Source organism: Lissotriton helveticus, chromosome 3_1 (assembly GCF_964261635.1).
Source record: "Lissotriton helveticus chromosome 3_1, aLisHel1.1, whole genome shotgun sequence".
In the NCBI taxonomy this organism is placed as follows: Eukaryota; Metazoa; Chordata; class Amphibia; order Caudata; family Salamandridae; genus Lissotriton; species Lissotriton helveticus.
The window spans coordinates 1,036,064,319-1,036,086,602 of record NC_136061.1 but is presented as its reverse complement, the minus strand read 5'-3'; the positions used below and the strand labels follow the sequence as shown (position 1 = coordinate 1,036,086,602).

General features: G+C 45.5%; 1 protein-coding gene across 3 annotated transcripts in view; it reads left to right on the top strand.

The window, feature by feature from the left end:
• Positions 1-22,284, top strand: part of HAT1 (histone acetyltransferase 1) — a 326,654-nt gene that overhangs the window by 140,974 nt on the left and 163,396 nt on the right. For all 3 annotated transcript variants that reach the window (XM_078681568.1, XM_078681567.1, XM_078681566.1), the window contains exon 4: positions 18,430-18,547. In XM_078681568.1, coding sequence (XP_078537694.1) covers positions 18,430-18,547 — 118 coding nt within the window. The remainder of the gene's footprint in view (positions 1-18,429; positions 18,548-22,284) is intronic.

Genomic DNA, 22,284 nt, shown 5'->3' with positions numbered 1-22,284 from the left:
ATTATGGTTCAAAGAAACTCCTGCCTGGATTCAATATGAACAAAATTACTAGAGATGTTGTGAATGAAGGCGGCGGGGGAGCGGATCCCTTTGAAGCACGGCCTCGCGGCCGGAGAGAAGTGTGTGTTAATTAGGGGGAGGAGAAGTGAGGCCGAGTGCGCTGGGGAAGCAACAGATGGCTTTAATTTGAAGCTCTCGGAGGCAGGCGGCTCGGATAAAAGCGCGGTCACGAGAACTCATGCACTCGTGGAAAACTGCTTTAGTTTAACTCTTAGTTTCACCACAATAGACTCGTCCTATTCATTCCTTGCGGAATGGAATAGGCCGAGACCTAAAAACTACTTGGAACACATTAGTGTCATTATGTTAGTCCAAATTACAGCCAATCAGTCGCCAGCACCCTCTAGAACCTTCTCCTCAGAAGCTCAAGCCCTCAGATTTTCTACCGCACGTCGTGTGAAGGGAGTCTCCCTGAGCTCTGCTCAGTTCTTCACCTCAAATCTTCTTCTAGTTCCAGTTTTTCTCAACATGTCAAGTAAGAAGTCTTTATTCAGACCTTGCTCTTCTTGTGGGACGCTGCGCCTTTTTGAGAAGGACCCCCACCAGAAGTGTATCTATTGTTTATATCCTGATCATGAGGCTGGCAGCTGCAAGTTCTGTAGAACTTTTTCTACTAAGACTCTCAAGGACAGAGAAGGCCGTCTTCTCCTTTGGCTCCAGCGTCTAAAGGACAAGGATTCTGCCATGTCAGATGCAGAAAGTTTTCATTCTGGTCCTTCTTCAGCAGCCTCTAAGCGTGGTAGTGTACAGGATTTTCCATCTCCTTTCCTCAAAAAGAAGAAATTAGCCCTACCTCTGGCTTCTGTGGTGTCTCCTACCACTCCTACTACCACTACGCCCACGAACCCTGGCTCTCGGGCGTCTTCTGCTGCCTCTCGGTGTGTTTCTACACCTCTTAGAGTTCCGCCGTCGACGAGAGCGTCTACGAGCGTTCCGACGACGAGAACCGCATTGTCTGCATCATCGACGACGACGCTGACGACTGCATCAGCTTTTACTTCGTCGACGACGGTCTCGTCGACAGCATACAAGTCGACGAGAGTTTCCTTGCCTTCTAAGCCTGTCCCGTCGACGATTCCTATCACCTCGTCGACGAAGAAGAAAGAATCCTCATCGACGAAAGTCTCAAAGAAATCGTAGTCATCGACTAAGATTCCGTCGACCAAAGCCCCGTCGACGAGGACTCAGTCTACGGAGGTTCAGCCTGCGTCGACGACTGCACCGTTGACGACTTCGTCTACGATGGATCGTCAGTCGACGGTGACCCTGACGACGACTCCGTCGACGGCCACACCGTCGACGATGGGTTCTTCGAAATCATCTTCGTCGACAGCCAAATCAGCACCGTTGACGATAGCGTCGACGGCGCCGTCGATGGAGGCACCGGCTTCCTTTGCCTCATTGCCATTATTGCCTTTGAAGTCTTCAGGATCCTCTGCTGACTCATCCCATCGTCGCAAGCAGGCTCCGTGCAAACAGTTCTCTGCTCCAGAGCCGCAACCACCTTCTCCAATGTTTGCCACTACCTCTGAGCATGACACTGACTCTGACAATGAAGGTGACACTTTTGGGGCGGCCCATAGTCCCTCTGATTTGATTATCAAATGTTAGGAGTCTGACGTGGACGAAGATGGCGGAGACCAAGAGTCTCAACCTGAGGAACAGTTGGTCCAAGTACCTATGGCTACAATACCATTAACCTTGATCTCAAATCTCCAACATATGCTGGATGATTACAACCGTCGTTTCCCAGCAACGCCGCAAGGTACTCCTGTACAATCTCCTGCTCCCGTTGCTCTGCCTCCACCGTCTCTTCCGCCAACGTTACCACTCACAACTTCGTCTCAGGTTCAGACGTCAATCAGAATCCATACTACTGTTTATCCGCAGGATGCGGATGATGAGGCGGTCCCAGAACATGAGGACGGAGAGGTCCCTGACAATTCGGACGAGGATGCAGGCGACCAGAATATGACGGAGTGGGATGATTACCGACGCCCTCTCCTCAGCCAGGAAACTTTGGTGAATCACCTCCTGTAAATGTCAATACTGGAGAACCACCTGTGTACAGGTAAGTAACAATTGTTCTTTTCCATCATAAGGACTAACAGGCTACTCTACAAATCATATGCAGACATGAAATACAGATTTATCTATGGGTTAGTGTCCCCAGTGACCACTGTAGTACACTGCAAAGAGGTTTGGAGAATATTTCGCACTGGATAGAAATGTAGGTATGGTGTGAAATGCAAACCTAAATTTTGAGCTGGGCAATGGGCAGGTGGTACAATTTTGCCTTATTCTGCTTGCATCAACCCAACAAATCTTCCCTATCTGGTTAAGCATCACAAATCAATGATAGGATCGCTTTCAAACTCCTCATTGGCCTACAGCAACACGAGAAGCCTACTCAATGAAAAGATTGATCCATAACCGTTCTTTCGGTGCAAGGCAGCTGAACTAATTTAAAAAATTGGCAAGTTTACAGTACAAGGGTGGGCTTTCACTCTTTTCATTGGCTACCTTAACCAAGTGTATTACATTTAAACTGCATATCTGGTGTTTAAATTTCTGGAAGGGAATGCCCCAGTCTCTCTCCAGAGTAAAATGTCATAGTACTGACTGGCTCCCTGACTGAGGTCTGGTGAGCAGATGCTCCTACGAATTCCAAGAACAAAACTGGTGGCAAGCGGACATCAGTTTTGCTGTTCAGGACTTTTAGCTAGACAATATTAAGCGTAAACCTACCCTGACCATTGGGAAAACAGTCAAAACATTTATGTTTGTCTTGGGCTCCTGTTATTGTGGGCTTGTCAGTAACAACGTGCCTCAAATTGCATATTACACTGTTAAAGAGGAGGTAGGTGCCTAGATTCAATTAATTTTGTTGCTTGCACCATACAGATAACTTTGAATCCTGCAAAGAATAATACACAAATTTTGTGAATGTTTTAATCACTCATACTAATAATAGTATGTGAAACTACCTTTTTGCCACGGGACAAAGCATAGTTATTGAAGAGTGGTGTACCTTTTGAAGAATGTGTATAAAGGACACTACCCCATCTGTGACCAGTTTGCCGGTATCACCTAAAATATAGGATATAAAGTTTCTACTCATCCAGTACCTTATAAGACTCACCTGGGTTTAAAAAGGTAGTTTCACACACTCTAGTGTTGAGTGTGAGTGATTAAAACCATCACAAAATATATCAATAGGGATCTATAAGCCCTAAAGAATGCCCTAGACCTTTTAGGCTAACTGAGATTGGCAGAAACATGTTGGCGGATAGTAAATGGGTGCAAGTCAGTCAGTCTGTCACTCACTTTATTTGATTTGTATGAATACGATCATAAGAGTACAAACATACACATTTGAGCTACGGCCTTCATAATACAAAAATTCAATAAATACTAAATAAATGTGTATAAAAAATAAATTAAAAGCAAAGGGAGAAGAATAAAAACACAGAACATGTAAAATTATTACACAGTTGCCTAGTCTTCCATGAGAAAAGTAAAAAAAGAGGCCACAGAGTAACATACCAAATGATCGGGCAGCGAATGTGAGAGAAAAACAAATCCTTGACGGCTCTGTGTAAAGTTATATCTGCGCATGAGTGGCCGGATGAATCTCTTGTGGTTGATTTATAGAATTTGCACAAAAAAAATTACATTTGATTGCAAGGAGATGCCGTCACATAGGTAGGGAGGGAGATCATGGGTAGAATAGATTCCGGCTGGATAGGAAAACATGCAGGGGATAAAATTCAAACGAAACCGCACTAAAATAAATCGCTGGCGTGAATTGGTAACAAAGAATAAGTATAGGGCAGCATCTTCCTGATCAATTGGACCTTCTAAAACTGTTTTACAGATGCTTTATGAGAGTTCATTTTCGCTCGCTCAGTGGCCCTACGATTTAGGAATAGAGACTTAGAGACAGTAGAGCAAATTATTGGCGATGTAAGTAGGTGCTCTAAGCCAAGGGGAAAGAGACTATCTTTAATGTATGTCAGCCATGGAATCCTCTGCGCGTGTTCTAATAATCACTGATTCTCTTCTCCATTTTGAATGCCTTAGTAGTATTGGCGCCAATCTAATTATGTCATTGATATAAGGAATATCCAATTCTGCATGCCGATTAAAGTTGGAGCAACTTATTGGGAGACCGAGTTTTTTCCAAAATACATCCTCAATGGTCTGAAGGCTAAGGGAATTAAAGACTCCCCAAATCCCTGCCCCATAGGTTGCCACTGATATGGATTTGGCAGAATAGACCTTTTTAATCGTTTCAAGGGGCTTCTCACCCAGTTTCTTTATGAAAGAGTTTAAAGCGATAATACTCTTTTCTAGAGATAAACCCCTGTTTGTGATCATATTGGTCCAAGAAAGTTTACTGTCAAAGGTTATCCCAAGGTAGGAGAAGATGTCAGTGTGCTATTTTCTATTTTCTGTCCTGCTATGTAAAAATATTGGACCCTCCTTCACTTACTCCCAGTAATTAGACTTTGCCTCATTAGTTTTTAAGTCTAGACCGCTCAAATAGCTTACATACATTTCTAATAGCTGCTGTAAGGCTCTGCTCATGTGAGCAATTAACGGCATCATCTGCATGAAGCGGGATTGGGGTGCGCACATTATTAATCTTGGGAACGTCCGGTATTCAGTTTGACTGGGGTGATTCTACCCTATTCGTATAGATGGTAAAAAAGAAATAGTTTGAGTACACAACCCTGGCGAGTCATCAGTCTCAAAATACATTCAGATTAGATTTTTAGTCATACCTAGTGTCCTGCTCATTAAAGATATTATCCTAGGAACCCTGAAGTATTTTTAATTCAATCTGGAACTCCCTCTGCTTTGTACAGTAAGATTTAAGAACTCCCTCTTTTTGGTACAGTCTTCAAGGTGGTCGGATCCGCGATGGTGCCACTGACCTACCAGGGTGAGGAGAGGATACCAATGATGAAGCATGACGCTAGTATGGATGTGACGTTTCCACTTCCATTAAGGATGACTTTTTCCAGACAGGAGACCCGTTTTTAGTCACCTCCATATCTGGATTCATATACTAGACCAAAGTTTGGGTAAACAGCATACCAGGTAGTTTATTCTGAGTTTGCCCCTGTACTACCTTTTGTGTTTATTTTTACACTTAATGTTGTATCTTTTAAAACATGGGCTATGTTTTAGTTTTAAAAAGTAACATTTTTTTTAAACCTCAAATTTCTTCTTTACGATCAGGCCACTCTTGTAAAGTTTCCCGCAAAAGTAAATAGACATCCAATTGAATCTTTCGGACAGCACTCACAATTATAGGAATGCATATTTTCAATGAAGAACATGCACTTATTACTTTTGCTTCAGTGATTCAAAGTTCTTAAGTATGCTTCTGAATACGTGTGGAGGGAGGGTGCTCGGTTTGGGTGGTTAATTATTTTGCAATAATCCGTGAACATTGGCTTTACATTTTTTAAGCTGGCACAAACCTGAATTATAGTAACTTGTGTGGAGGGATCATTGACCTCTTTTGCATTTTTACATAATGGAATAGACCGTGGAGTTTCATGTATGGAAGTAGCACTGTGACTGGAGTTAAATGTGAATTTTTATGCAGCAAAACAGATTATTGGTTTAGAGCCACAACAGTCTCTAGAATTGGTTATTTGACCTCTGAAGGAAAAGACCCCTATGCCGTCTGCCGTTCATCTTCTTTTTTCAATATCTTCCTGCACTGGTTGAATACGTTTTTGGTTGAATGATAAGGGTGTTAGGATGGTGTCCTTCACTGCAAGGAGCTGAACATCATCAAGTTTATGGCATAGCGGTGCCCTGCTAGACCAGTGAGTTAACATGTTTGTTAGAGAAGCTTCTCATTCAAAAGTAACTGTATCCACACATTCCACTGCATCTGCAATGCGGTCCACCCACATTGCCCACTGCTGTAAGCAGGGTAGCTGGGTCCAGCAAAATGAAGATTCTACTACTACTACATGAAGTGGTTAGTTAAACATTTTGATGAAGGTCTTGAACTTACTACTTTGCTCCTGATATGGATCGTAGCATTCTTATAATGAGAGCAGACAAGTGTGTGCTGAAAGGTTTTGAGAGCCTAGTGTGTTCCATTTTAGTCTTCTTTTGCTTTGTGTTAGACCACAGAGTGGTAGTCTTTGTAGACCAGTAGAAATTGTTGCCCTTTCGCTGGCAGTTTTCATTGACCTCCTGCCTCTCCAATGTCTATCTTACCATCCTGGAAACACTTCCCCTCTTGTTGGAGTCCTTCAACAGGTTAGTATCCCTGGACTGGTTGGACCTTGCTTTCCTGAACAAGACCCTACCTGTGCCAAAGGTGCTAGAACTCTGAAGGGGCTGCATTGATGTAAGCAGCAGGCAGCAGTATGATGTAGGCAGCATCATCAGTCCATCTCGAAGGTTACAGGTGTCGCATACTGACGGCATCATCAGTGGAAAAAGCGAATAACACCATCGTGCTCCTGCAGATTTTGGGTGTAGGAGAGCACCACTTGGAGTAAGACAGAGGGGTTAAAGATGGTGGTACAGGTACAAATTGTCCCTTTATTGAAAGGGAAAACCCCGTCATGTAATTCTTAAGTGATCCTTCTCTGGAGGGACGGTGTAGACCCCATCCTGTTTGTGTGCCATGAGGCATTGGAACAACATAGTCAAAAGAAGATAGAGAGTTGGAGGAAGGAAAAAACAAGATGATTCTGAGCTCTCCAAGAGGGGATTAGTTTGAGATCAAGCAAAGCTGGAGCAGCAGGGATTGTCTCTTTGTGGAGGACCAAGTACTCAGAAAACTATGAATGAATGTTGAACATAGTGAGTGTGATCCTCACTGGGGCATCCCGGCACTGGATATAGAGCAAACCCTGGATAGCTCAAAACAAGCCTCGATTTTAAAAAAACAGATTTTCAATTTATGTAAAATGACCATTGAGGGAGCTGAGTGCAAGTCAATAGGAAGTGAATTCCAATGTTTGGCAGCCTAAAAAGCAAAGAAGTCCGCCAATTCTGGGGAAAAAGACTTTGGAGGCAGTCAGAAGTTTGTCCCCCATAGATCTTAGAACTCTACCAGGAGAATACATTTATAATAGCTTCCTTAGATAACCTGAGCCTTCTTTCTTTTGAGCTCTGTAAGTTAAGACCATTCCTTTAAATTTCAGTCTTTCATGAATGGTGTGCCAGTGTAGGTACTGTTACTGAGAAGACAGTGGTACCTAGGTAAATTGAGGTTAAGACAGACAGCAGCTTTCTGAATTCTCTGTATCTGAGAAATAGAATATTTTGGTAGACCTAAGTAAACAGAATTTCCATAATCTAGTGTTGAAGTGATAACAGCATGAATTACCAGTTTTACTGCTAGTGGAACGTAGAAAGTCAAGGATCTCTCTAAACTATTTCAGAAAATATATTTGGTTGCTGTTAGCAAGAGGGAAATGGGCACATCTGAATTCCAGACATTATTATTTTGCAATGCGGCAACAGTTGGACTATATGATTATTGGTCACCACTATTAAGCATTTGATGGTTCTCCCTGTCCTTATAAATTCTGATAAAAAAAAACAAAAAGTTTTTAAAGGAAATGGAATCCAATTTCTTAAAGCATCTTGTTCCTATTTCATGACGGATTGTGCTAACGAGGTAGTGTTTTGGGTTATATGACGCTTTTTGATTAATTAGCAGTGGCCCATGAATAAGTGTTAATTATTCATTTAATCCGGTCTTTATGTATCTTATTTAATAGTGGATCATAATTTGCAAAAGGTATTTAGCCTACTGCAGAAATTATTATGACTATATGGCGTTGTCAGGCTTCCTCTGGTTTTGAAACTGAATAATATTAAAGTGTCTGGGTATTCCCACTATTTTAGAGGTATTCTCACACTTTCCCAAAATCTGTGGCTTCCGCCTCAACTTTCTTTAGTGAAGTTTGTACGTCTGTGGTCATTATTTCGAACTCCTTGGTATATGCCAGTATTTTGGTTGTATATCCATTAAGCAAGGGTGTTCTGATCTTGTTGTTCCTCAATATTCTTTAAATATAAGGTTCTATGGACAAGGCAAATAGCAGGGACTCCCCTGTCAAGCACCCAGAGTTCTGTTGATGGTGTTGGACTCTAGCCCCATTATCTGCAATTTGACTGTTGGGTTTCAACATAGGATCTCTATAGCCTTCTTAAATATCACTCCAAAATCCATCCTATCCAAAATCCCTCCGATATAAACGTATGTGACACAATCAAATGCTTTTTCAGCACCAAATAATATCATTGCGATTGGTGTATCCTGTATCTCTGCAATATCAAAAAAAGCGATCATTCATCTAATAAGATCTGCCGTGCCTCTTACTGGAATGAAACCTTGTTGTAACCAGTTTGGCAATGATCCTGCTCAGACGTGTATCCATATTTTTAGAATGGATATTAGCAGGGCTGGCTTTAGTGCTGGTGGCACCTTGTGCGAATATATATAATATATATATATATATAGAGATATATATATATATATATATATATATATATATATATCTATATATCTATATATATATATATATCCCAACACTAAAGTTAAGTATAGTATATATATATATCAAAGTCCTGAAATGCCCACGTCACCGCAAGAAACAGGTACAGACCACACAGAGCAAAGTTAAATAAAATACTTTTTATTCCAGTGCATTATCTAACAGCTTTCTTGTGGTAGGTGCCCAGCATTACGCGTTTCGCCCGCGTCACCGCGGGCTTGATCCCACGACGCGCTGGACCCCTCAATTTAAAGTGAGACAGTGAAAACTGATCGCCGTATATCCCTCCCTCTCAATAAAGCTGGAAAACATACTATACATAGCTGTCATGGCAAAAAAGTACTCTCTCTCTCGCCCTCTCTCTCGCCCTCTCTCTCTCTCGCCCTCTCTCTCTCTCGCCCTCTCTCTCTCTCGCCCTCTCTCTCTCGCCCTCTCTCTCTCGCTCTCTCTCTCTCGCCCTCTCTCTCTCGCCCTCTCTCTCTCGCCCTCTCTCTCTCGCCCTCTCTCTCTCTCGCCCTCTCTCTCTCTCTCGCCCTCTCTCTCTCTCTCGCCCTCTCTCTCTCTCTCGCCCTCTCTCTCGCCCTCTCTCTCTCTCTCGCCCTCTCTCTCTCTCTCGCCCTCTCTCGCCCTCTCTCTCTCTCTCGCCCTCTCTCTCTCTCGCCCTCTCTCTCTCTCGCCCTCTCTCTCTCGCCCTCTCTCTCTCGCCCTCTCTCTCTCGCCCTCTCTCTCTCTCGCCCTCTCTCTCTCTCGCCCTCTCTCTCTCTCTCGCCCTCTCTCTCTCTCGCCCTCTCTCTCTCTCGCCCTCTCTCTCTCTCGCCCTCTCTCTCTCTCGCCCTCTCTCTCTCTCGCCCTCTCTCTCTCTCTCGCCCTCTCTCTCGCCCTCTCTCTCTCTCTCGCCCTCTCTCGCCCTCTCTCGCCCTCTCTCGCCCTCTCTCGCCCTCTCTCGCCCCCTCTCTCTCCCTCGCCCCCTCTCTCCCTCGCCCCCTCTCTCTCCCTCGCCCCCTCTCTCTCCCTCGCCCCCTCTCTCTCCCTCGCCCCCTCTCTCTCCCTCGCCCCCTCTCTCTCCCTCGCCCTCTCCCTCTCCCTCTCCCTCGCCCTCTCTCTCTCCCTCGCCCTCTCTCTCTCCCTCGCCCTCTCTCTCTCCCTCGCCCTCTCTCTCTCCCTCGCCCTCTCTCTCTCCCTCGCCCTCTCTCTCTCCCTCGCCCTCTCTCTCTCCCTCGCCCTCTCTCTCTCCCTCGCCCTCTCTCTCTCCCTCGCCCTCTCTCTCTCCCTCGCCCTCTCCCTCTCTCTCTTTCTCCCTCTCTCTCGCCCTCTCTCCCTCGCGCTCTCTCTCCCTCGCGCTCTCTCTCTCTCTCTCTCTCTCCCTCGCGCTCTCTCTCCCTCGCGCTCTCTCTCCCTCGCGCTCTCTCTCCCTCGCGCTCTCTCTCCCTCGCGCTCTCTCCCTCGCGCTCTCTCTCCCTCGCGCTCTCGCTCTCTCTCTCTCTCTCTCGACCTCTCTCTCTCTCTCGACCTCTCTCTCTCGACCTCTCTCTCCCTCTCGACCTCTCTCTCTCTCTCTCGACTGGCCTGGCCTTACTAATCCACTCCGCTATCCACATAAAATACAGACCTGTTCTTTGCAGCAGACTGATCAACCCTCTGCACATCTCTATGGTGAGTCAAAACCCCAATCCCTCTTTCTCCAGCAGGAACATTAATCACAAGAGTTATCTTGTCATTTTTATTACTGCCTGAAAGCTGGATGCTTCAGGAACTCTGCAGCAGGTGCTTTTAAATCGTAAGTTATTGCTAAACAAATCCCCACCCCTGCTCGCACTCCCCTAAAGCCGGCCCTCAATGCTAACGTCACTATTTATTAGTGAATTGGGTCTGTATAAGCCCAGATTTGTCTGGGGCTCCCTTCCGCCCACCCTCCCCTTTTAATAAACAAATAAATTACTATTTATGGTTGTTCAAGAGTGAGGCAAAACCTCACTTAATTAAACTGCTGAAGAGTGCTAACGGTTCGAGGCATGTGGGCTGCTGAATTAATATCTGTAGCATAGATCGCCGCCTAGTGTTGGGTCCGGATGATTGCACATTGTTGTCCTGGAAGAGTCTTCGAAGTATCACGAGATAGGTGGCTCCTCCCCTGGACTACAGTGCGCATGGGCATCGACTCCATCCCCAGATTGTTTTTTTCTGCCATTGGGTTCGGATGCATATTTGATCACTCAAGATCGGAATCGATAGAAACTTTCTTTAGGCCCGAAGGCCTTTCCTATATCGTCGGTATTGTTTGCGTTCGGTGCCCAGCTCTGTTCCGGCTCAGTTCCTGAGTCGGACATCCGGAGGACCCGCGTGGATCTTCGGTGCTTGAGGCCTAGTCAACGCAGCCAAACTTCGACAAATCATCATGGAACGGAGCCCGTTCAAGAGATGCCCCGTGTGCAACTCGAAGTATCCCCTCATCGATGTCCACCCGGTGTGCAACAAGTGCCTGTCGCCGGATCACGATGAAGCCAACTGTATGGCTTGTTCCCGTTTTCACTCCAAGAAGACGATTCGACTTCGGCGCGTGGCGCGCCAGGAGGCCCAGCTGAAGGCCCCTGCTCCAGTGAACATTTTCGAGGGGGAAGAAGCAGACGAGCAGGAAAATCGGGAGCCGATTTCAACTCCAGCGGCGGAGATCGACTCCAACTACGACGCAGACGTAGAAATGCTCGATACAGAAGACGTCGTCGACGAGGTAGGAGACGACAATGAGGCCTATGGGGCCATGGAAGATAGATCAGGGGAAGAGCTATGCCCCGTTCGAACAATCACTAAGGCTCAGGTCGAGGGATCGCCACATGGCCTTACCCAAGATCTTGCACCTGGATCCACGGTCTCGCCTACCGGCCCGGCTACGGTCCATCCTACGGAGCCGCCATTGGTGAAATCGAAACCGAAAGTGAAAGCTTCGGTCTCGTCGAAACCGAAAGTGATCGAGACGCCGTCGACACAGAAGACGCCTGTCGCTTTGGTCGCCTCCGCGTCTTCGAACACGTCGGGCCAGCCGAAGCCGAAGAAGGTTGTCGATCCGGTGAAGTCGCTCAAGAGCGGCGAACCGAAGTCGCACAAGGGCGTGGAGCCGAAAACTGGGGCGCCAAAAAAAGTTGTCAAGGCCGCCGACTCGAAACCATCGGCGCCAATGGCCGTCGACACAACCAAAGGACTTGAAGCTCCAAAGGCTGTCGAGCCAGCACGTCACCCGGACCAGGCCAAAAGTACTGTCGCACTCGAGTCTGCACATGCTGGTGGATCGAGAACACCTGTCTGGTCGACGAAACCGTCCGCATCCTTCACAAAGCAGGTATCGGACTCGTTGCAACGCATCAGGAACAAGGCTTCCACGGTCGATCCGAAGGTCACTTCCACCCCGAAGCCTGCTGCAAAACCGCCAAAGTCAACGGCGCAGATCCAGTTCACGCTGCCGCCGAAAGTGGCGCCGAAGGCGTTCGCGCCCAAGACGGTCGACGACGCGCCCAAGAAGGTGTCCACGGGACCGCAGCCAACACCTGCAGTTGGAGGCACAAAACACCGACAACCCCTGATGGAGGAGCAGTCGGAGCAATTTATCGACGCCGACACCGGTAAACTTTCCATCTACAAGCGAAAGATCACGTCGACACAGCCTATGGAGTCCTACACCATTCCTTTGAAGAGGAAAAAGGCTTCTACGGATTCCCCGGTTCTGATTGAACCTATTTATCCACGGCCTCAACACACTGCTCCAACCTCACCCACTTACTCTGATGTGGAGGCTGGGGAAGGAGAGGATGAAGAGTACAACTTCCCTGCTGACACTGATCCTGAAGATCACCATGACTCATGGGCAGATGCTGGGGACCCAGGGGATCCGCAAACTGCCCCGGACACTCCAGTATATACTGTTAAAACCTCGCCTACTGACGATTCTGCGGCGTTTAATGCTCTAATTGAGAGGGCAGCTAAAAATCACGACGTCCAGCTGCATGCTGACCCTGTTGAAGTGGATTTTCTGTTTGATACCTTTTCCACATCTGAAAAGACTGTCAAGACTCTGCCAATGCTGAAGGGGGTTTTGAAACATGCTGCAGACATTTTTAAAGAGCCCACACGTGCCAGGGTTATAAACCCCAGAATTGAAAAAAAAAATCGGCCGGCACCTGGCGACCCTACATACATCAAGGGCCAGTTGCCGTTGGACTCTATCGTTGTTTCTAATGCCCGGAAGAGGGCGAATTCACAAACTACTGGTGATGCTCCTCCCCCTGACAAGGAATCTAAAGTGCTAGAAGCGTCAGGGAAGAGGGTGGCGGCTCAAGCGGCCAATATCTGGCGTATTTCAAATACTCAGGCCCTCTTGGCCAGATATGACGGGGCACACTATGATACACTTGAGACCCTGTTACAACACTTGCCAGACTAGTATAAAGAGGCAGCGGAGATGCTCATTCAGGAAGGGAAGCTCATCTCAAATGCTTCTATTAAATGTGCACTGGACGCAGCAGACACTGCGGCCAGGGCCATTAACACAAGTGTGATGTTGAGACGTCAGGCCTGGCTCAGAATCTCCGGGTTCAAACCAGAGATACAAACCACCATCCTCAATCAGCCTGTAAACCCTGATCACTTATTTGGACCTGAGGTGGATACTACCCTGGAAAAAATAAAGAAAGACACCGAGACTGCGAAGTCCATCGGGGCTCTCCAGTCCCAGCAGTTCAGGGGTAGTACTTTTTGTCGCTCAAGCAATAGAGGTGTTTCCAGAGGCCAGATGTCCCAGTAAACACAGTACACGAAAGGTGGTGCACAAACCTCTTACAACAAGCAGAGTAGAGGCGGCTATCGCGGCAACAGCACCAATGGCTGAGGTCGTGGAAACAACAACTCCCGATCCTCCGCCACCAACAAACAGTGACGCCTTGTCACTGCCCCCCGACCATACCACACCTGTTGGGGGGAGACTCTAACAGTTCCTGCCAGTCTGGAAATCCATCACCACAGACAGGTGGGTCAGAAAACTTATTCAGTACGGTTATTGTCTGGAGTTAACGTCCACTCCACCCAACATCCCACCAAGGCACCGTCCTATGTCAACAGAGCATTTGCACTTATTGCAGCAAGAGGTGCTCGTCATGCTGCAAAAAGGGGCAATCGAGCTTGTGCCAGTGGCGCAACAGGGCTCGGGAGTATACTCCCTGTACTTCTTAATCCCAAAGAAGGACGGGTCCCTGCGACCCATTCTGGACCTCAGGCCCCTGAACCAGTACATTCTCTCAGAACACTTTCATATGCTCACGCTACAGCAGATTCTTCCGTTGCTCAATCAAGGGGATTTCCTCGCAACATTAGATCTAAAAGATGCATATTTTCACATTCCGCTACATCCGTCACACAGAAAATACCTCAGATTCACCATTCTGAATCCGCATTACCAATCCAAGGTCCTCCCTTTCGGAGTGACCACAGCGCCCAGGGTGTTCACAAAATGCCTGGCGACAGTGGCAGCGCACTTCAGAAGAAAAAACGTCCACGTCTACCCGTATCTGGACGACTGGCTTGTCCAAGCAAAGTCAGCCCAGCAGTGCGCTGCCAACATGTCCCACACCATTCACCTTCTTCACAATCTGGGTTTCTCGCTAAATTATCCAAAGTCGCACCTTCAGCCAGCCCATGTGCGGCAGTATCTGGGCGCGACAATAGATACTCTGGCAGCAACAGCTCAGCCAAATTCTGTGAGGATCAACAGCATTCAGTCGCTGATCCAGAAATTCAGACCGCAACACTCGCTTCCAGCACGAGTGTTCATGCAGTTGATAGGCATGATGACCTCCTGCATCTTCATAGTCCCGCACGCGAGACTACATATGCGTCCGCTTCAAGAGTGCTTGGCACGTCAGTGGAATCAGGCTCACGGACAGTTGAAAGACCTAGTGTTGGTGACCGGTCGGGCATACACCTCTCTGCATTGGTGGAATCCACACAACCTTTGCAAGGGCCGACCGTTCCAAGAGCCTGTTCCACAGATCATCCTAACAACGGACGCTTCTCTACAGGGTTGGGGAGCTCATGTGCTCCACTACACAGTGCAGGGACTATGGACAACACAGCAAAGGAAGATGCACATCAACCACTTGGAGCTAATGGCAATCTTCCTGGCGATGAAGGCATTCAAAGTACATCTGTGCAACAAAGTCGTGTTGATCCGGACGGACAACATGACAGCCATGTACTACATTCAGAAGCAGGGAGGTACACACTCTCCACAGTTGTCTCATCTGGCTCAGAGCATGTGGAAGTGGGCCATTCAGAGGAACATCTTCCTCATGGCGGAACACCTCCCAGGCAAGGACAATCTGATGGCGGATCTGCTCAGCAGGTACAGCCACCAGATGCACGAGTGGGAGATACATCCATCAGTGCTCCACCCGTACTTCCAGCAGTGGGGTCCTCCAGAGATAGACCTGTTCGCCACAAGGGTAAACGCCAAATGCCAAAGCTTTGCCGCCAGGTTCCCGCACCCACAGTCGCAGGGCAATGCGATATGGATGAACTGGTCAGGCAAATTTGCGTACGCTTTTCCCCCAGCACCTCTAATACCGCTGGTGGCACGAAAGCTAAAGCAACACTCGATGACGCTCATCCTGGTTGCTCCAACGTGGGCCCGCCAACCATGGTACACCACGTTTCTAGAACTTTCCGTGGTACCGCATCAAAGGCTGCACCTCACACCCAGACTTTTGACGCAGAGCCATGGCGACATTCCAGCACCCAGATCCGCAACAGCTCAACCTGGCGATCTGGCTCCTGAGGTCTTAGTTTGGCCACCTCAACTTGCCTCCTGACTGCATGGATATCATACGGGAGGCAAGAAAGCCCACCACCAGAGCATGCTACGCAGCAAAATGGAAGCGGTTTGTCATTTATTGCGTGGAACACAACATTGACCCGCTTGACGCGTCCACGCACAACATCATTTGTTATCTGTTGCATCTTTACAAATGCAATCTGGCATATGCTTCCATTCGGATACATTTATCCGCCATTGCAGCTTATCTCCAAAACCGGCAGCATCTCTCCCTTTTCCGAGTACCTGCCATTAAAGCTTTTCTAGAAGGGCTCAAGCGTGTCATTCCTCCCAGGACCCCTCCTGCTCCTGAGTGGAATCTTAATGTGGTACTCACCCGACTGATGGGTCCACCCTTTGAGCCTCTACATTCATGCGAGATTCAGTTCTTAACATGGAAAGTGGCTTTCCTAATAGCCATTACGTCACTGCGACGTGTTAGTGAGCTCCAAGCACTCACTGTACAAGAGCCATTCATACAAATTCACTCTAACCGGTTGGTGCTGCGCACTAACCCTAAATTTCTTCCTAAGGTGGTTTCACAGTTCCATGTCAACCAAACTATTGAACGGCCCGTGTTCTTCCAAAATCCAGAGACGGTGGCTGAAAGAATGCTCCACACTCTGGACGTCAAACGAGCTTTAATGTACTACATTAATAGAACCAAAGATTTTAGGAAGACGAAACAACTCTTTGTTGCCTTTTCTGCCCAACACAAAGGCAACCCCATTTCCAAAGCAGGTATAGCCAGGTGGATCATTAAATGTTTTCAAATTTGCTATCAAAAAGCCAAGCGCACTTTAACGGTCCCCCCTAGAGCCCACTCCACCCGTAAGTTGGGGGCCTCCATGGCTTTCCTCGGAAATATCCCTTTGGAAGACATTTGTAGAGCAGCCACATGGTCTACCCCACACACATTTACTAAACACTACTGTGTAGATGTGCACTCCAAGCAGCAGGCAGCTGTAGGGTAGGCTGTTCTAAAAACACTTTTTCAGACGTCTGCAGCTGGTACAGGCGGCCGCCGCTAATGGAGGGACTGCTATATATTCTATGCTACAGATATGAATTCATATGTCCATATCATATACTTACCCAGGTCCCAGTGACCTATTGGGTCCAACCCTGTTTTTATATCTTACAGATATGAATTCAGCAGCCCACATGCCTCGAACTGAAAATGCTACTTACCAGTATGCATCTGTTCTTGGCATGTAGGGTTGCTGACATTCATATCGCCCGCCCTCCTCCCCGGCGCCTGTAGCGGCTGCAGAATTTACACTTTCTCTTAGCATGGCCATCGCTCACACTGTTACACTCCATCTTTGCCTCAATGGCTAAAAACAATCTGGGGATGGAGTCGATGCCCATGCGCACTGTAGTCCAGGGGAGGAGCCACCTATCTCGTGATACTTCGAAGACTCTTCCAGGACAACAATGTGCAATCATCCGGACCCAACACTAGGCGGCGATCTATGCTACAGATATGAATGTCAGCAGCCCTACATGCCAAGAACAGATGCATACTGGTAAGTAGCATATTCATTTCAATGGATAAATGAGAAAATAACTGACTATCAAATTTCAGAGGTATTCATTCAGTCCCTACCCCTTTGTAAAAGTTAGGCTTCATTAGAGAGAGACTTCCCACTTACTTCATCAAGGAAAGCCTTGATCATATGCAAAGAAACTGTATTGTCTTCTTGTAATGCCTGATAACACTACTTCAAGATTTGTTCAATTTTGTGCTGAGCATACATGCACCCTTGTCTAATATAGCATTTGTCACCTCTTTCCATTGATGCCAGACTGCATGTTAAGTTAGGAGTGCAGGGAACCCGGCAGCAGATTCCAGTCCATGCGCTGCAGTAGGAATAGCTTGTCAGCTCACAGTTGGCTTTTCCTATGCGTACGCTAACCGATGCTAGACGCTGGCTTCTGCAATTCCCGCAAATGAACCCAGAATGCACTTTCACAGATATGCACGAAACAAGAACCACCAGCCACCCCCGCTATCTTGGTTTGTTCACCACCCACTGGTGCTGTGCCGCATCATTGAGTTATAGCACAACACCCATTTTATTTTAAAGGAAATTTCTCTCAGCCAATTGCATTGCAGCTTGGTGGAAAGTTTTCCTCTTGCACACTACTTGATTACTTTTCAACACTGCACCATGTTAACCTCATAGCTGCTGCCGTCGGCCGCTGAACGTTCGGAGCACTACCTGGCTGGTGCTGCGAACGTTCAACGGCCGACGCGGCCCCGCCCACTCTTTGGAACGCACAGCACTGCGCTGAAATAACGGCAGCAGCTAAGGCGTTAAGCAAAGGAAGAGCCCCCGACAGTCAATCCAAGTGCAACAAGCACTATTTTTCAAGGAAGCACACCACTTCTCCCCAATCAAATGCTGTATTCAATCTAACCAGCATGTGAGTGAAGCCATAATTCCTCTCCGTAGTGCTTCGTATAGTTTTTCTGATGATCACAAGGTGTCTGGTGACACTTGCATAGTCAAGCCAGACTTAAAAATGGTAGTTGGTAAAGTTGATTCTGATTGGTGAGTATGTGCAGAGGCATTGTTTTGAAAGAATGGCCCCAGTTGGAAAAAGAGAGATCTAGAGAATTCCTAAATAGTTTTGATATTAACATAGTTTTAATAGTGTTTGGGAATTCTCCTCAACCCAGGATAATTATTATAAGGTTATGCACGAGTATTCCAGTGATGGAAAAGTTACTCACCTGTAATTGTACTTTCTGTGTGGCCGGATTTAGATTACAATGATTCCAAATAATTTAGTACTTACGAAGGCAAATCTTGTAAAACATACTTTTTGTAAAGCATTTCAGGATGCGTTGTTGATAGTGTTTTGATATTAACATTTGTTAAACCATAGGAAAGAAACTCTGGAACAGTTGCTGTCAGAATAGTAATCTGATTATCATTTGTTTTTGTTTTCTTCTATTAGTGAGATTGCTTTTGGTTACAAGGGTCTGCAAATCATATTGTACTACAGCGCTGGAAGTTTGTCAACGTTGTTCCGTGTCCAGTTCACAGAAGCAGTTGATGAGAACTTTGATTGCGAGGTAAAATATTTGTGTCAGATATCCTTTTATTGCATTTTGGCAGTGGTCATCCATTAACATTTTGCAAATCCTGTGTTTTCTCGAAGAAGCGCTACACATCTGCAAGGTGGAATCTTACTACTGCAAAATATCAGACTGAAGCTGGCAAAATGTTTGCTGTAATTTACATGACCATAAATGGTGCGTCTATAAAATTGAAAAAGGATTAAAGGATTTTTTTTAGAGTAGTAATAGTCTAACAAAAAATCATAGCAAAGGACCAGGCTTAGAAAATCCTGGATTGACTCCCTCCTGAAAATCTTTCAGGCACACTTCAGACGTTTAGTCAAAAACATACCCCAGTGGACGTAGCTTGCCCAAGGATTCCTCACTCTCTCCAGTCTTGTTGGGTATAAGTCATATGTTGTCTTCTTAAATGAAGACTTGTCTTTTACAGTATACGTAAACCCAGTTTCCTCCTCTTAGTTTTAGGTGCTGTACCTGTTAGAGAAGATCCGCCCTTTTCAATATTTCAAACACTATGCCCAAGTGGGTTCAGCCCTTGTACTCTTGCGTATTGACAGTTGCTACATCCTCTTATTTGGTCTCCCTGAGAGAGGATTATTCAAACATTCAGAATTACACAGCCTGTAATGTCATAGCTGACCAAGATGATCATGCTTGCAAACCATGAAAAGAACTGCACTGGTTACCAGTAAAGCAGAAGGTCATGTTTTAAGATACTTTGCCTAATGCATTACTATGGTGTTGACTGCTACTGTATACGTTGAATGTTTTTTTCCCTTAAACTTCGAGATGTTAGTTAGTCCTCAATCTCCTTGTATATTCTCCACGTTTCAAAAAGTACTTTGTAGGTTGGCAATCTCTTGCATTCTAATGTCCAAAACTCTGGCACCATTACGACATCCAGCTCAGATGTGTTGATGCGGCTGCTTGATACAGCTTTCCTGTTGCTGCAGTTTTATAGAGTTAATTTTTATTTCTCATTGCTGGTGTTATATGCTCGAAGTGTGAACGCAGGGATTTAATAGTATATCACGCCAACAACAGCACCTAGCAGACTAAGGCGATTAGTGAAGCGCTTCTCCTTGAAACCGTATCTAATATTCCAAATGGAGAATACTGAACTAACCAGCCAAAGGAAGAACTAAAAAAAAGTAAGCAGACTGGTGTGTTTGTTACAATTTCAATTACACCATAAACAAAATTAAAAAAATTAGCATTCCTAAGCGTGTAGTAAAATAACAATGATGGGGAAAAATCATATTGCCAGTCCTTAACATTTTTGGTTTCTCGAACGTTTCAAACAACCGATGAAAAAAAACCAATTAAAAGGGAATAAAAAATGCATATATAACTTCATAACAAAAGACACCACCACAACAAACAGAAACTCAATAACATATTCAAGATAAATTGAGTAGGAGAATTAAAAAAATGCTGGTTTCTGAACACCTCGGGAATATGCTTGCAATAACAACTCTAAACATAGCAGTGAGTGTTCATCTTGCAATGGTATTGTACATAGTGATTGGCTGATGTGTTTAGAACCAGTATGTTGGAAATCTAGGTGTACAGTCTGGACAGTAGAATACCACAATGGTCGCCTGGTTTAGGGAAGTGGCCACGGGGAATGAGGCTTATGAAAGGAAGTTCAAAGAAATGAAAGTGGAACTATAAAACAAAGAGGACTCACCAACCAGCTTGAAACTGTAGTACAATTATTTTCAAGTGGATGTACATGTGATGAATAAATGCTGTAATTCACGGAGCAAGAGAGCCAATTACATTTTCTTTACTGTTTTTGCAACTTCCTGACAGACCGCTATATTGGCCAGACCATCCAAAGAGATTCTTCTAGTATAACTTATAGTGCAAATTACACAAGACAACCATCGGGTTCAAAGTCATTAAGTTGCAAAAGTATAGAAAATTGTAGTTTGAAAAGAAAAATACTTTATTTTTTAAGGACTAACACGTATCCTAAGAGTGCAAATCTTTTACATCCATGATTTGTCATCGGTGGGGGGAGAAATCACACCTCGAAACCCCTGCCTATTATGGATATCTATATTAGTCCACAGCGGCGCGTATAAAGCCACAGAAAGATGCACTCACGGGTTTGTTCTTGCTGCTATTTCTTTATTGTGCGGACCCCCCGCACCGACAAAACAAAAAGCAGCAAGAACAAACCCGTGAGTGCATCTTTCTGTGGCTTTATACGTGCCGCTGTGGACTAATATATCGCGGCTCAACACCGCGTTGATAGCACCCAGCGCAAGTGGTGATGAGGCGGTGACTCCTGTGTATAAATATATATATATATATTTTTTTTTAAATAGTTTTTGCCTATCACAATAGTTTTGTCAGGCCTACTGCCTTTATCGTTAATTTTTATGTTAAACACTTCTACAAGCTTTATCACTGGTTTGTCACCTTAACCAACTTGGATCTACTGTGTTGGCTTTAAGCCAACAGGTATACCCTAATAAAATCCCTGATATGTACAAACTTACAGTGCCAAAACAATATAAAATACATCCTAATAGAGCCTAATGAGGATTACCATACAGCAATTCTTCTATTCAGATGGTTTGTTCGGATGGGACACCAACCCCAAAACACTTGCCTGCTGAAGTAGTATGTGAGTTTCCATGTAGCAAACTACTTGCCTACGTGAAATTTGGAGAGTGTCATAACACTCATCTATAAGCCCGTTGCCTTTCACAAATGCTTTTCATAATATGTCTTTCAGAGTACTGGCTTTGTCATAATGCCCCAAAATAGATGAAACCTATGGAATCTGGCATAGCGTTTCCCAGTAAACTGATCAGACCTATACACACTTTTTAATTGCACATAAACTGTCAACCATCATGCGTGCACTTAAAAACAAAATGTGGAGATAGACAGTTTGCATAGCAGTAAACAACTCCCCTCAATATGGCCCAACATGAATCATCGCAATGACAACCTTCAGGGTTTGTCAGAGTAGGTGGCCAACAGCAAAACCCTTGCCTCCTTCTGTAATCTGTGAGATTGCATGTCCCAAAATACAGGTCTACAACCTGAATCTTAGTGATAAGCCACCATTAAGTCTATTGTCTTTACCAAATGTTTTCACAATAACTAAACTAGACAACACTACCTTTGTGATAACTTTTCATGCTAAGCTGATCCGATCTACAACTTCCGAAATAACCTTTCTCAGCGCACCAATCAGGCCTTTAGTGTCACAGTAACAAATTTAGGCCTACTTGTTTGAATGTAAGCTTTGCCACATGTCAACCATCTGGCACACAGAAACTTAAACAAAATTACAGTTGGCAAATCGAAATACTATCTGTATTAATGGAGCCTAACAAAGACTCTCTTAGAGCAAGTCTTCTATATCTGTGGTTTGCCACATGGGGTAACCACCTCCAAAGCCCTTGCTCGCTACCGTAATCTGAGATTCCATGTAACAAAATCTTTCTCTGCAGGCTTTCATACAGAGGAATAGCAATCCTCCCTCAAATGAATTGATGTTAACATGCTTTTTACAGTAAATGTGTAATCCCTATTGCCTTATTGTAATATTTCATGATAAACAGATCAGGCCTTTAGCCATGATTATTTGCTTGCCACCATATACAGCTCAGTCATCCTGTATTGGGTGTAATCTTTGTAACAAGTAAAAAAGTACACATACAAGCATGCTTTTCAGTAGAAGCACACAACTTTTGCCCTATCAATTC